Source organism: Sceloporus occidentalis, unplaced genomic scaffold (genome assembly GCF_023333645.1).
Source record: "Sceloporus occidentalis isolate IW3139 unplaced genomic scaffold, rSceOcc1.0.p SCAF_2, whole genome shotgun sequence".
NCBI lineage: Eukaryota > Metazoa > Chordata > Lepidosauria > Squamata > Phrynosomatidae > Sceloporus > Sceloporus occidentalis.
In genome coordinates, this window is record NW_028316982.1 from 157562555 (window position 1) to 157577598 (window position 15044).

The window sequence follows — 15044 nt, forward strand, 5'->3', positions numbered from 1 at the left end:
TAAAGGCTTTTAAATAATATTTTAAAGGAATATAGTAGCCATAAAACTGGAACTGCATGCAGAAACACAAATGAAGCCTTTTAAAGTTTTAAGAAAATTATTGTCTGGCATGCTGCTTTAATAAGCAACACTATCATTATAACAAAGTAAAATATGGTTACAATGTGAGCCCCCCTTCCCCTCTTTTTATTATACTAAAACCTTATTGACTGTCATGTAAATGTATAGAATACATGCCTTGGAAGTTGTTTGAAAATATAGGTGAAAGGAGGAAACGTTTTAGCAACACATGAAAAAATTATGGCGGGGACAAGAAGAAAAGGTCACTCCTTAGGGCAACTAGAAGAACAAACAGGAAGCTTTTAACTAGTGTTTTTAATTAGCACAGATATTATTTCCTGTCCAGTTCTCTATTTCTTCCTTTTTAATTGCTGACAGGTGTGTTTGTGTTTCATGACTGACTTTTCAGCCAATAAAAACCTGAAATGTAAATGGTTGGCATGTCCAAAGACTTAAGAAAACTTTGAAATAGGTCTAATTATGCTGTAATTGTTGCAATTGTTCAGGAGTGATAAGTTTTATTTAGTCATAGCATTATTTCTGAAAAATACCAAATGAAGTCATAATCCTTCATTATGTTGGTTCCATAGTTTTCATGGAAAGTGGAGGTTGGGAAAGTATATAAGGTCCACGAAGAGAAATAAAACTAGATAAAATTGATAAGCTTCTCTGCCAAATCTAAATGTAAACCAAAGTTACATTTCTTAGCCTCTGTAGTGTTTTTGTGCCACCAAATCATTATGGATAACACTGAACAATAATTTGATCTGGTTAAGTTCAACAAATGTTTGTGGATGAAAACATTATTTTCCTTAGACAAGACTTGGAAAATTTAAGGTCAGTTCAGCTATGTAACATAATACGCAGATAACAATTTAGTCCCCCTCCCATAATAAATCCTCCAGAAATCTATATCTGGCATGAACCTTGAAAAGCGAGATCCACAGGCCTCTCTGCTGATTCTGAGGCTGCAAGCTAACACATCTGAAATTATATTATGGTTATGAATATTTAGAGAAAGAGAGTTAAATGTTCCAGTATTGCCAAATATGCAGTATCTCAATGGAAGATTTTCAGGCATCCTAAAGAGGAGCACACCCCAGCTTTCCTGGCCTCCGATTCTGCTTTTCTGGCATTTTCTTTTCTCAAACTAAACCAACATTTTCACTTGCCAAAACCTATCTACATTGATTCTTCTTTTTTTAAAAAAATCTGCCATGGGGACATCATGAGTTTGGCAACACTTTTGGTTTTGTTTTAAAATGACTAGCATAATGGAAAGCTTTTGGCTGTTTATTTTTCCCCCCTTCATTTTTATTTATGTGAAGCATAAAACCCGGAGACTGATGCACAACTAAAAGATGGGCTTACTTGTTTCTTTTGTGTAAGAATCTCCTGCTTTCCTTTTGTCCCTAGTATGGGTACTTGTTTGACTGGCATGGCATATTGGACTATAACAAGCGTAACTCTCACTCCTTTGTCGTGGGACAATTCTCCCACAAATCCCAAACAGTAGGCATTCTTCCCAACACACTATCGGGTGTGCACTGGAATTGAAAGACTTGCTAAGGGCTGCTCCTTCATCCCCGCCCTGATCTTTGTTTTCTTCCCCCTCCTCCTTTTTTTCTGCCCCCTCTCACTGAAATGAACACTTTACCAGGCCGGAAACATTTAATCGTCTCCTTTTGAAAAAAATTAATTGAAACTTCTCCACTAGTTGCCTTTTGTATTTTGTGCTAATAACATTTTAAAAATAATAATAGATAGATAGATAGATAGATAGATAGATAGATAGATAGATAGATAGTTAGTTAGTGTGGGACAGATTTGATGAAAACCTCTCCCTTTCAATTCCAAAATAAAAATATATTAAAGTAAAATAAAAATTGGATAATAGATGGGTGTTGGTTTGATTTTAAATGACTTAGCGTGCAAAAATATTTGCCATTTCATTTCAGGTATTAATAAATTCACACCTGCTAAATTATTAAAATTATCAAGGCTAGGCAATGGCAAGTTGGCTTTGTTTTATTATCCTGTTCATTGGATGAGATTAAGGCTGCAATTCTGAGCATACTTACTTGGGAGTAAGTCCCAAGTAAATCCCCACTGGGATTTACTTGCACATGTACAACTGAGCTGGAAATGTCTCTTACTGTTGCTTTGCCCTCTATGCAAAACATTTCATTTCAGCTGTGGGTTTTCTCTTAATTCCTTAAATTCTGTGGCTTAGTAGCCTGTAGAAACATTTGACAGACAACACTGGCTGCTGATGCAGCCTCAGTCATAGTGTTACTACTACACAGGCACAAAAAAATGAGAAGGCACAAATTTTCTCATTGGAATAAGGCGTGCTTCATTTTGGCCTAATGTAAAGTTACAGCAAATTGGTTGGAAGCTTTTTAAAGATTTCAGTGATTAGATTTCCCTTTCTTTTGGGGAGGGGTGAAGTTGAGTGGGGGGGAGCTAAAAGGGGAAATAACACCTCTAATCCAGCTTCTGGTAAATAGGCTGCCAGCTTTTAAAATGAGTTTCCTTTCTATTAGTCAGAATATTATGCTAAGCCTTAAGCATTAGTTTTTTATGTTGCCATAGCAGCCTTATTCCTGCAGGGTTGTGACCTGCGATGATTACAGTACAAAGCTTATAGGGTCTTGAAACCCCCTTTGAAGATGAAAAGTCTTTGATGGTTTATATTTATGCAAATCTCTTAGATATGATTTACCCAACTGAGACTGAATGGAGAGATGATTAAAATTCCCTTTTCCTTTGATATCCATTAATGGTTAAATATTCCTTAAATATAAAATGGTTGAATGTTTTCCCCCCGTCTTTATTGACTAAAATTTTCCTTAGAATACCTGTGATATGTTTATCTCCCAACACGTTACTAAATCTAGACAGACATAATAGATTTACAATATACAGAGGTGGTTCTCTCTCTCTCCCCCCCCCCCCCCCCTTTCTCCCTTTTCCCTTTTGAAAGGGAGTGATGAAAAAAAAAATCTGTACAAGAGCTTTTGTATGTTTCCAGATGATAGATTTTGGAATCTGGGCAACCCCACCGGCAGCTCAGAGCTAGCTGTGAACTGGTCTCATGGAAAAAATTGGAGGGCTTTGGTCTTCAAAGAATTAAACTTCCTTTTTAAGGCCCTTCCTAGGTAAGCTAAAAATTATGAAGAAAAGGCCTCCAGAACAAAGGGTAACAGTGCCGTAATGAATAATGGGGGTGCCACTTTGGAAAGCAGGGGAACATTCACAGACGTGTCAGTGTCAGACATGAAACAAAACAGAATGTCAGGTATATCAATACTGTTTTGTTTTTAAGACGCTGCTGATTTGCATCTAACTAAGTCCGGGTGATAGGTGTTAGGCAAATATTTTTGCAGCTAAACCTTTACACTTCAAAATATACAGTAATGCTGACATTTCTAAAAGATAGGCCTGTAAGAGCAGAACTCTGACAAAGCCCGCAGGGGAGGAGGTGGTTGGCATTAGCATTCGGAGCTTTGTTTTCTCTGTTTGTTTGTATTTCACTTCTGTGCAAAGTTTAGATAGCCATATTAGCTTATAGGTGTTGTTAGGTTTTTATTAAAAGAAAACTTTGATCATTTTCCATTTACTTCTTCTTAGTTTGCAGAGAAATTTATGTCCCATTTAAAAGGCCGAACACTTGTAGAACCTATGAATTTTATTCCTTTTGTGGAGACAGCAATGGGCTTGCTCAATTTTAAGGTAAGAAACATCAATATAATTTTGTTAACATTCCTGTATAAAGTCCTGGCTTAGTAACTGGTATGGGAAAGTTAGAATGACATTAAATATTGTGCTCATTTTATAGTTTATATTGATTCATTGGGCAAAATATTCAGGGACACATCCTGCTTCTCTGTCTTACCTCCTACATCAGTTTACCTTTGTATTATTGTTAGTTCCTTTTTTTTTTAGTTTTAGTGAAAAGCAATAAAAGACACATACAGTATGCTTTGAAAAGATATAGAAAACCCCAAACACATGCATTGTTGCTGAATGTTCTAGCAACTCTTCTCTTTTCGAAGATGCAGTTTCAAGGATCATAGCAGAATACTGTGAAAACACTTTTTCAAAAAACCAAGGAACAATAACACATAGAGAGAGACATGCAAATAGAGACATATCATGGTGGGGAAAATGAGTTTTTCTATATTCAGTATAGGATTAAATTGGCATTAAGGTGTGTGGTGTTTTTTCTTCATCATCTGCTCTATAAATATGTTCTTTCTTCAATCCTCTTACATCTTGGTGTTAATCAAATGCATTCTAATGGCCTCCTCCTACTCCTCCTTTTGGCATCCAGCCTGTATATTTCTGGGGAGCAAAGATATCAACAAGGATGAAAGTGCAACTGGAGTGACCCCACAGCCAGGCCAATGTTTCCTGGAAAAGTTTTCTGATTAGAAGGAACAAGAGACCCTAGTGGCTATTCTGTTGATGCATATTGCATTTTCTAGCAGGTCTACACTATTTTAAATAACTAAATACATGTAAAGGGTTACTCGTTATATCTGTGAATATGTAGCGAAAAGTCTGTTCAGTTAATGGGAGCATTCTTTTTCTTAAGCTACTGAACACTAGTTAGTAAAGAAGGAAACCTCAACAAGTATCTCATTTATATAGGGTTTATATAAACTACAGCAATAGAGTACCTTTACACAAAGGGAGTGTATGTGCATGCAAAAATCAATCATATTAATTTTAAAATAATAAACAAAAGCCTCTTTGCTAACTGGAACACTGATGAGTTGCAGAATTCCAGCTAACTGTATTTCAGTTTATGAAGCCATCGTTTTAAAAAAATGGCTTCATAAACTGAAATACAGTTAGCTGGAATTCTGCAAATCGTCAGAGCTGCAGTTAGCTAAGAGGCTTTTATTACTTTAAAACATTATTTTAAAAAAATTATGTTTATACAATCCTTTCTACAGTATGGTGATGAATACATTTAGCAAACCTGAGATATCATGTACTTTCTGTAATTTGGAGAAATGCAATACTGTATACATCTATCCTTTGCTATAATAATTAGGTGACTGCATCCTCCACCAGCAATGTGGAGATGCCAAAGATACCACAGTAATGATTCTGTGCAGATTATGAAATATTACTGAAATGAAAACAGCATTCTGAAGTTGCATACAGTTTATACTTTTAAAAACAGTTCATGGCATATTGTTGCAAATATTTCTGAAATATTTACATTTGAAAGCCCAGTTTGTTAACAGCAAGCAGTATAAAAGGGATTTGTGATTTCTGCTTTAGGCAGAAACACTGTATCCAATGTGGGAGTTCCTCCTGTTGAATTCAGTGGGACTTCTCTGTAGACATGTATAGGATTGCATTGTTAGCCTCATTGTGTATATTTGTATGTAAGAGTAAGGGTTTGGCATATTTGATGTGCAAATACATAATGTGGTCTTGTCATTTAATTTTTAATAGGTGACAAGGGAGTCCTTGCCCTTAGGGAATTGATTTAGCTGAAAGATCAGCTTCTTTTTGGTAAAATCATTTTGGACAATCTGATGCTTCCATTCACATTTTTGTTTTATTTAAAGTCTGTTTGTGAAGAAGCTCTGAGGAAGGGACCCCAAGTTGGTCTTCATTTGGATGCAGTTGTCTTTGGAGGTGAAGATTTTCGGGCCAGCATAGGTGAATCTCTCTCTCTTTTAAACGTTCACACCACAATTTTAATAGTACATTTACTGCACAGTGTAAGAAGCCTGTTTGATCATGCCTTATCGAAATACATCGGATTGAATCCATCTGTAGCTCTATGTTTTTCTTTTTTAAAAATGGAACCCATTATTTTTTGTATCCATCTCACTGCCTACTTTAACAGGCCTACATTTCTTTGTGTGTTCTCCTACATGTCCTACTGACTGTTGAATACCGACATTATTGCCCATTGAAATCTTAAAAACCGTAGCAGCTATTACACATATTTTGTTTTTAATCAGCAATTAAAAAGGAAATCAGCAGCAATAATTTAGCCACAGAGTACATATCCCAAGAAGCCTTTTATCTAAACTAAAATGAAATGAAATAAAGAAACAGCCTTTAAGGTAACATTTTAAGGTGGGGCATTTTAGTTTTAGTTTTAATAAGTGAAACCTTAAGAGCCAGTGTGATGTAGTGGTTTGAGAACTGGCTTGTGACTTTGGAGACAAGGATTCGAATCCCCGCTCGACCATGGAAAGCCACTTGGGCAGGTCACATTCTCTCAGCTTCAGAGGAAAGAAAGGGCAAACCCCCTCTGAAAAAATATTACCAAGAAAACTTTGTGATACGTTTGCCTTAGGTTCATTTGAAAGTATATTTCATAGCTTTTAAAAGTTCCACATGTACCTATGGCTAAAACTGTAAATTTGAGGAAAGTATATTTGAAACTAAGTGGTCTTCCTTCCAACTAGGATGAAAGTGAGAGATTATGACACAAACAAAAATTACTTGTTAGTCACAGTGAAATAGATAGAACTATTTTGATTTGAGCATCACTGTAGATTTTTAGTGTTCATGATATTTTTGTAGTAGTAGTAGTAATCATCATCATCATCATCAGAAAATGGTTATAAAATCAGGTGTTCCATATTGCCTACTGAAAAAAAGCTTCTTCATATAGTTTTCTGCTGTGGAAACTTGGTTTTAATGAAAACAATTAACTGCCTATTTCAGAAACAGAGATGGAAAGAGAGGAGATATTTTTTTTTTAGAAGCAGCATTGACATTTTGTCTGCAACAACAATTTTGCAGAAATCTTTGCAATAAAATGTTTCAGTGTCTGTGCTTCTTTTACAAAAGGAAAACTAATCTGATCTTAACTACATTTCTGTTGCAAAGCTTTATCTGCTGAAAAGTCTAATTTTATCCAATGATTTGCTTTTGCTTTCCAGGCTCAACGAGTAGCAAAGAAACCCATGATATTCTTTATGCTAGACAAAAAATCGTTGTGACAGCAAAGGCTTTTGGCTTGCAGGCCATAGACCTTGTCTATATCGACTTTCAAGATGAAGAGGGACTCCGTAAGCAGTCAAAAGAGGGTGCCTTAATGGGTTTCACTGGTATGACTTCTAGATAACATTTAAAACATATTATCTTTTATCCTGACTCATGAAACAGATGTGCTTTATAGTGCTGACTCCAGTTCACGTGCTTAAACTTACTAGTGGTGGGGCAGAGAAGTCCAGGAGCTATAAAATGTTTCACAATTACTTTTGCCTGTAAAACGGCAGGTGGAAAATTCCAAGTACAAAATTAGACCCTTAAAAGTCTTTCAACAAGTCACACCCAAGTGTGTTACGCTTTTATTATTACTGAACGTACAGGATAAATTATGGCAGCAGTACCTGGCCCAGTACCTGGCGCATCTTGTTACTCCCATTCAGAAGAAACACAATCTTGGCTGAACAAAACACACAAATACGCCCTACAACTTGCACACAGCTCAGTACCCTATCCAAGGGGCCTATGGCTATACATGCACAGAATCATTGCCACTGCATTTTAAACATCAAAACTATAAAGAATCTTTAACATTTTTTTATTTATTCTCCCTCCTGTTTGCTAAATCATGAGTCCATTTTCATTTCAACCCATAGACAAAAATCTTGATAGTCTGCACTTACATTATGAGGTGCTGGCGATGTTTAAAAAAATCAACAACAAGAACACCTCCATTACTATAACAACAACCCGATATACAAATTAGGCTATGATTATTATTTTCTAGCCAGCCTTTTTCTTTGAGCTGATTTCCCATATTCTGGCCTGTTTCCAAGTAATTGCCTGTTCTCTTGATGACACCTGTGTGTAGTGGCAAGACAGCATGATCAAACAGGCTTCTTACAGCCAATCCCTGTAAGATAGATGGATCACCCATGACTGGTGCACCAGATCTTGTGGGCGCCCCTATGAGACGTGATATATAACAAAGATTGCAGCTTTATGATAACAATCTACTACTTGGCTCACACACACAGATGCATGTGATACATCTTATTTAAAGGTTTTAAAATGGGAGTAAGGAGTTGGGGAGGGCTGAGGAAATCTTAGTTGCTCTTAATCTAGTAAGAAGCATATTTCAGATAAAAAGAGAGAAGTCTGAAATCCAAAAATATTCACACTTTAGTTTCTAGAGAAATTAAGCTTAAATAACTACCTGAAGTGCCAACAATAATTTTTAGTTAGTTTTTAATGTAATACAGGACTCCTTTGTTTTATTTCTACAGACTAAGATGGCTACTGTTCTGAAAATAAAAAAAATACCTCACACTATTATAAAGAATTACTTTGAATATTTTTAAGACACTGCTTTAAATTATCTGTCCTCTTCATAGTGTTACGGTTCAAAATCAGTGACTTGGATCTCAACATGATTTACATGCACAACTCTTAGCTCATGGTGGAAGCCTCCTGCATCATGTGAAAAAAACCTCCAAGGTTTGGGAGGCCCTCTGAGAAACAAGGAGTTGCTTTATCCCAGGTGCTATTTGTTCAGTCCCCCTAGTACTCTCTGCAGATTGGAAGCAACTTGCCAGCTTATTAGGCAGTGGTTTTTCCTATCACCCATTCCCATCACCTTCCAGATTCTTATAACTGGAGATGCCAAGGGATCTCCTGTATTCCAAAGAGGTAATTTACCTCTGAGACATGGTCTCCTCCCATGAAGCAGATAGGATTGCCACCAAAAAATAAACATTGTCTCTCCCTGTGAATATGGAAGCACTTTGTAAGCATATGCAAACCTTTCTGGATCTTGACCAATAAAAACAAAGTACATTAGGTCTTAAATCCCACTACTTCTTTTTGATAAGGAGCTATTGCTAAGACTAAACTTTTATTTCAGATTAATTAAAACATGTTCTGGTTGTGTTTCAAAAACATTAACATTATGCTTCCTTCCTTGCTTTATGGTTGGAATAAATACAGTAAAGTAATGCTAACTCACTATTTAAGGATGTGATATAATAATACTTCAGATAATACAGATAGCTTACCAAACTGATCAGGTTTTTACATACAGTTCTGAAAGTTAATTGAGATATAGTTATCTGTAACTCATTAGTTATCTCAAAATCAGTAGATCCAGATGATAACGATGAGGTGAATATTAGGTACTAGGATGAAATTTTCTTGGTTTGCATTTTAATATAAATCAACCAAATTATAATTTCCCAAACTAATATGCAGTTGAGAATGCAAATATACTTCTGTTTTTGTGTTTCTCCAAATTTTATAATCTAATTCTGTGATCAGAAAGGGCATAGAAAAATGTATATAGTAGAGAAAATTCCATATGAAATATTATGGGAAATTACCTAACTACATTCAGTGAATTAGAAAAGTTGTTTGTGTACAGCATGCATATGAATTTTCATGAGCATAAAAATAAATTCAACATTTTATATAGACTCTTTGGAATAATGCAGAGTGACACAGAAATGTAATGCAATTAGCTTGTGCTTGAAAAAAATGCAAAGAAATAATTTTTGGGTTTTTTTACATCACTATTAGATGGGTTATCATATGCCTACCAAGATTCGGTCTATTAAAATGTGTTGGAAGACTAGTTTGTTTCCCAAAATGTTTTATGTATCGTCATCAGCCTTTACTATCCTGGAATAATTAACATGTAATCCTAATCTCTGAGGTGGATAGGAATTGCCATTCAGCCATTTCAGAATCATGGATGGAAGGGCTTTGCTCCTTCAGTGTGCCTCTCAACAGTTTTGAGGTTCAGTTCTTTCCACTTTGCCATACCTTACCCATTTAATAGAGTCCCCCAAACCCTCTTTGTTTTTTCCTTGGGAGCAGGAGATCTGTTTTTGAGAAGACTAAACAAGGGATATCTACTTCCACCACCCCAGTTGAGGACATCTAAATCTGTATTCTGCCTGTTTTCATTACTCTTCGGTCACTTTGATTTAAGTGTGTGGAGCTATAATTAGTCTGAATCAAAAAAATCCTACAAATTATCCACCCTGAGGACACAAATAATTAAATTTTAACTTTGGTCTTGTTGGCACCCCAAGGTACAGGTATTAAAATGGTTTGTTTACTTAAAAATAGTTATTGGATGGCATCTTTCTACATCATATGAAGAGTTGCCTTTTTGATATATTTCATAGTTCCACAACAAAATTTTTCTTAACTGCATTTGCCTTGACATGGCAGAAGTGTAACGTCACATGTAGAGTTCTAGGTCTAAAAGTGGAGACCTCTCTCTGTCTTTGATATAAAGCAAGTTAATAATTTTAAGAAAACAAAGAAGTGAATAAACGTTGGCTAGGCCCTCCGTAGGAGATCAGTAGGACAAGTGCTCCTGCTTCTGCTCAGTCAGTTCCCATTCATTTCAATGGTACCTATGCATGAATAATGCATTGAAAGAGACAGAGGGCTGGTGATTTGTGCCTTTAACGGTTATCAACATTTTCACCATGTTGGAGTCCAGTGAATGAGCAAACACTTGCATAAATTTTAATCTGTCTAGTGTAATAAAGGTAATGGCAGACAAGGACAGTTGTAGAGACTCTTCTGTAATCTGTTGTCATGTTAGCCATTGGACCTGTCAGATTAGGACCTTGAGATAATTAACCAATCAGCCATTTCTTGCTAAGTCAATTTTTAAAAAACAAACAAACCAAAAAGCCCACCTTGCCTAAGAGAAGAGAATGCTTAGCCCAAATGCCTGTACTGGTCACAAATGAAGTTCACCTCAAGTAACATTTGTATCTTTAAAATCTGTCAGTCAGTCATATATACTGCGGTGTGCGTAACACAATATATGAACAGACTGAACATTTCCAAGCAATGTTAGTGATAATGCCAGTTGGAAAGTCATGCGTTATGACAGTGCCTTTTCTTCTGAGGATTTTGTGCAGTACGGTAAACATAATACAAGAAGAGACTAATGTTAAGGTGAAGCCAGAGGTTGGAAAAGATACCCATGGACTACAGCTGCCAAAATCCACTGCATAGCATGGCCATGCTTGTTATGGGATTCTGGGAGCTGTAGTTTTAAAAGGTGCTTTTTTTAAGCTCTGCATAGCAAAGTGTTATTCAGATTGGTCTTTCCTATGTGGAGTTACCATTTACACAGACTTGCTTACACTAGATGTTTTCAGAATACACAGACAACTGATGATTCTTAGATGAGCCTGAGCCTAATTCAGCAGTTACTAAAGCTTCATGTTATTTGTGTGATGATGTGGTCCCTCAGTGGGAAATCACTGCAGTATTTGTTGGATAGTTACTATAATATTCCCTTGAATATCTTACTATTAAAGGTATTACTAACATTGAAAAAAATAACAAAGATGCACTCAAGGGTTCCTATGAAGAGTTAGCCTATCTCTCAGCTATGTTTTATAGATTCTGACATCTTTTGTTCAAATTCTAAGAAATGCATCCCTATTTTCTTTTCTTTGATGGGTGCGATAAAACCAATAGTAGTTCTGGCCATCGTTGGAAGCACCAACAAGCCAAGGCACCAGTCTCTTGTGCTTCTGCTGTTTGTGCTAGCAGGGAATTTCTGAAAGGGAACTCAGGGCAAGGAAAACACCTCAGGTGTGCAACGTCCTCTTCACACATTACATGGTGCAACTTCAACTATTATACAGTATAGCCTCCTTTTGAAAGGTTGCACAGCCAGCACACAGAAAAGCAGGAGGGCAGTGCACACAGATGTCCACTTCTAATGTGTGAAGCTGTACTCAGAGCCATTTCATATCTTACCAGATCCTTTAATATCTTACCTGATGGTTTCTTCTCATGGCATCCATAAATATGTTGATGGAAATAACATTTTTGCAGGAAGGAGCCCACTACAATCTCCATACTGGAAGACACGATGGTGAAGTGGCTCCCATATTATAGTGGGATTTGGTTGTGGGACCCCTCTTTGATATCAAAATCTGTGTATGCTCAAGATTTGTTATATACAGTGGCATAGTAAAATGGTACCCCTTACATAAAATGGTAGAATCAAGGTTTACTTTTTGGAATTTATATATATTTTTAATATCTTCAAGCCATGGATGTCTGAACCTGTGGATAAAGAATCTGTGGACACAGAGTGCCAATTCATGTATGTGAATCTCTCCTTAAGTTCTTACCCTGAAGGTTAAAGAAGCATGTTTTCCCAAGATTGTGAGAACCAATGTAGTATAGTAGTTAAAGCACAGGACTCTGGAGACCAGAGTTCAAATCCCCACTGTTACATAGAAACCCACTGGATGATCTTGGGCAATAATAATAATAATATTAATATTTATTTGTATCCCGCCTCTCCCTGTGTTGGATCGAGGCAAGTCACACTCACTCAGTCTAAGGGGAAGGCAAAGGAAAAACCTCTTCTGAACAAATCTGGCCAGGAAAATCCTGTGATACTGTCACTTTAAGTAAGTCAGAAGTGACTTAAAGGCACACAACCACAATAGAAACAGTGATAACAACATGTTTAAAAGGCTCCATATTTACTATGATTTTAACTTTTAAAAGTTCAGTAAATGTAGAGTTTTTATGAGAAACTGCAGTAATATTTTCAGAAGAAAGCTATTGTAGGATTAGTGTAACACGTCTTCCAAATTTCATTTGGTGTTCACTACAATACATGATAAATGATAATTTGAATTATATTAAATGACCAAATATATTAATTACTGTACTTCACTGGGTTGTGATATCTTTCCAGTATGCCCTTCTGTGTGCTCCTATCCCACTCCAATTTTATAACAAATATGGCATGTTTAAAGTTTATGATCAACTGGTTCCTTGAATTAATCCTTCTTCTGTTTTAAGCCTAAGCATGTTTCATAAGACATGAGTCCCACTTTATTAGATAATATTTGTTCCCACGAGAGTGTGTATAAGAAAAAAAGGTTAGAATGTATGTAAGCCATGTTTTCATTCATCTTTTTAAAATCCAGTTATTTTTAAGGGTCTATTTTATGTCAAAAATACTGCTATGTTTTCCATAGTCTTTTATATCAAGGCACTGGGTTGGATCCAGACTTAGCGTAGACCCACTGAAACCATTGGAACTTGGGGTGGAACAGACCACCCCAAAGGGGCGGCTTGAAGCTGCCCCTGAGAGAGCTGGGTTGGGGCCGTGGCAGCAGCATGCTGTGACCCCAGTGCAGCTTTTTGCTGCCTCAAAAATGATCCCCACCATGGTTTTACAGCACTCCTGCAGCGTGCAGCATGTAAACACTGTGCTGCTGGACCACCGGGAAGCTGACCCATTTGGGGGTAGCCAGCGGTGTTTTGAGCCAATATGTTTAAACTCTGAGTCAAACAGTCATGACTAACTTAAGGCCCATTGATAGCAGTGGGTTCACTCTGACATGGTGCATCTGCACTGTAGAAATAATGCTGTTTGACACCACTTTAACTGCCATGGGTCAGTCATACAGAATCCTGAGACTTGTAGTTTTGTGAGTTACTAGCACCCTTTGGCCAGGGACGTAGCTAGGATTTTAGGAAGGGGGGGGGGGGTCCAGACTAAGTGCCACCATTATAATGGGGCTTGGCTGCGGCAGCGCAGCAGCACACACCATTCATTTTTCTAATGGAAGGGGGGGGTCCGGACCCCCAGAACCCCCCCCCTTGGCTACGTCCCTGCTTTGGCAGAGGAGGCTCAAGACCTTTTAAAACTACAAATCTCAGGATTCCATAGGATGAAACTACAGCATTTAAAGTGGTGTCAAACTACATGAGTTTCTGTAGTACAGATGCATCCTTAGAGCCAACGCAGTGGTAACTCTAGAGCCAACGTGAATCTCTCTCCAAATGAGTATCAATGGTAATGTTTATGCGCCTAAAAGTGGTAAACCCAGAATGACAGTTTAACAACTGACTTACCCATTATAGCTTTGGCAGTGCAACATGCTGAGCAGCTAGATATAAATATGAAACACTAGTCCTTTTACAGTCTTTTGTAGAAGACAAAAATGACACCATCATAGAGTTACATAAAAGACTTGACGGGTATTGATTTAAAGCATGATATATCAAGCGGTATTGCCAAAAGGATTTTCATGGTCATAAATTTTAATGCCTTCCAGTTCTGCAGCCTCTCTGTGACTTGTCAATAACAACAGTTTGGTTTTAAATATTTCCCTTGTTTCTCCATGAGATGGAGGTCCATTATACAGTTGTTTGAGTGTTGGAAGTGTAACAAAAGGCAACAGAGGATCATAAATCAAATAATGTGTATTTATACTTTTGCTGATGTCGTCATTTTAAAAAGGCTAAAACTCTCATAATATATGTCAGTATAATGCTCGCCCAAGTTTTCATCCCAGCAAAATGCCTTGCTTTAAAAAAATAATTCTCCAGTATTTTAGGACTCCTTCCTCACAATGCAGCAGTTTCTCAATTCTTTTCTCAGTCTCCTAGTGACTTACATATACACAAATCCAGGGATTTGTTATTGTTTTTAGCAATTTAGAATATTACAAGTAAAACAATTTCAAATAAAAAAAAAATCCTGCTTCTATTGGCATAATTTGAAATATCTCTTAATTGAAAGCAATGAGGTTTCTGGTAGAATCATCTTCAGAACATTACACTCATTTCATCAGTGCAATTCCTTTGTAGAAATTTGTCCTCAAAACATTTTAAATATTTTTACATATCTAATTTATGGGAGCATTTGGATCTTAGATTACACATACTCATGATGAATGATAATATAATACAAAATATATTAAAGACTCTAAAGGGACCAGATCCCATTTGATCTTGGGAGGTAAGCAGGGTCAGCCCTGGTTAGTACTTGGATGAGAGACTGCCAACAAATGGGTAGGCGTTGTTGGCTTTATTTCAGAAGCAGGAACTGGCAAATCCGCTTCCAAATATTCCTTGCCTAAAAAAACCTTATGAAATTCATGAGGCCCCTATAAGTCAACAGGCAACCTGAAGACACATACACACACAAAAAGCCTCTTGCA

The 15044-nt window shown here is 36.8% G+C and overlaps 1 protein-coding gene across 1 annotated transcript in view; it reads left to right on the forward strand.

Annotated features, from left to right (window-relative positions):
* Positions 1-15044, forward strand: part of LOC149319179 (citramalyl-CoA lyase, mitochondrial-like) — a 131267-nt gene that overhangs the window by 96498 nt on the left and 19725 nt on the right. Inside the window, exons 5-7 of the mRNA XM_089508400.1 lie at positions 3694-3795; positions 5652-5745; positions 6987-7154. Coding sequence (XP_089364526.1) covers positions 3694-3795; positions 5652-5745; positions 6987-7154 — 364 coding nt within the window. The remainder of the gene's footprint in view (positions 1-3693; positions 3796-5651; positions 5746-6986; positions 7155-15044) is intronic.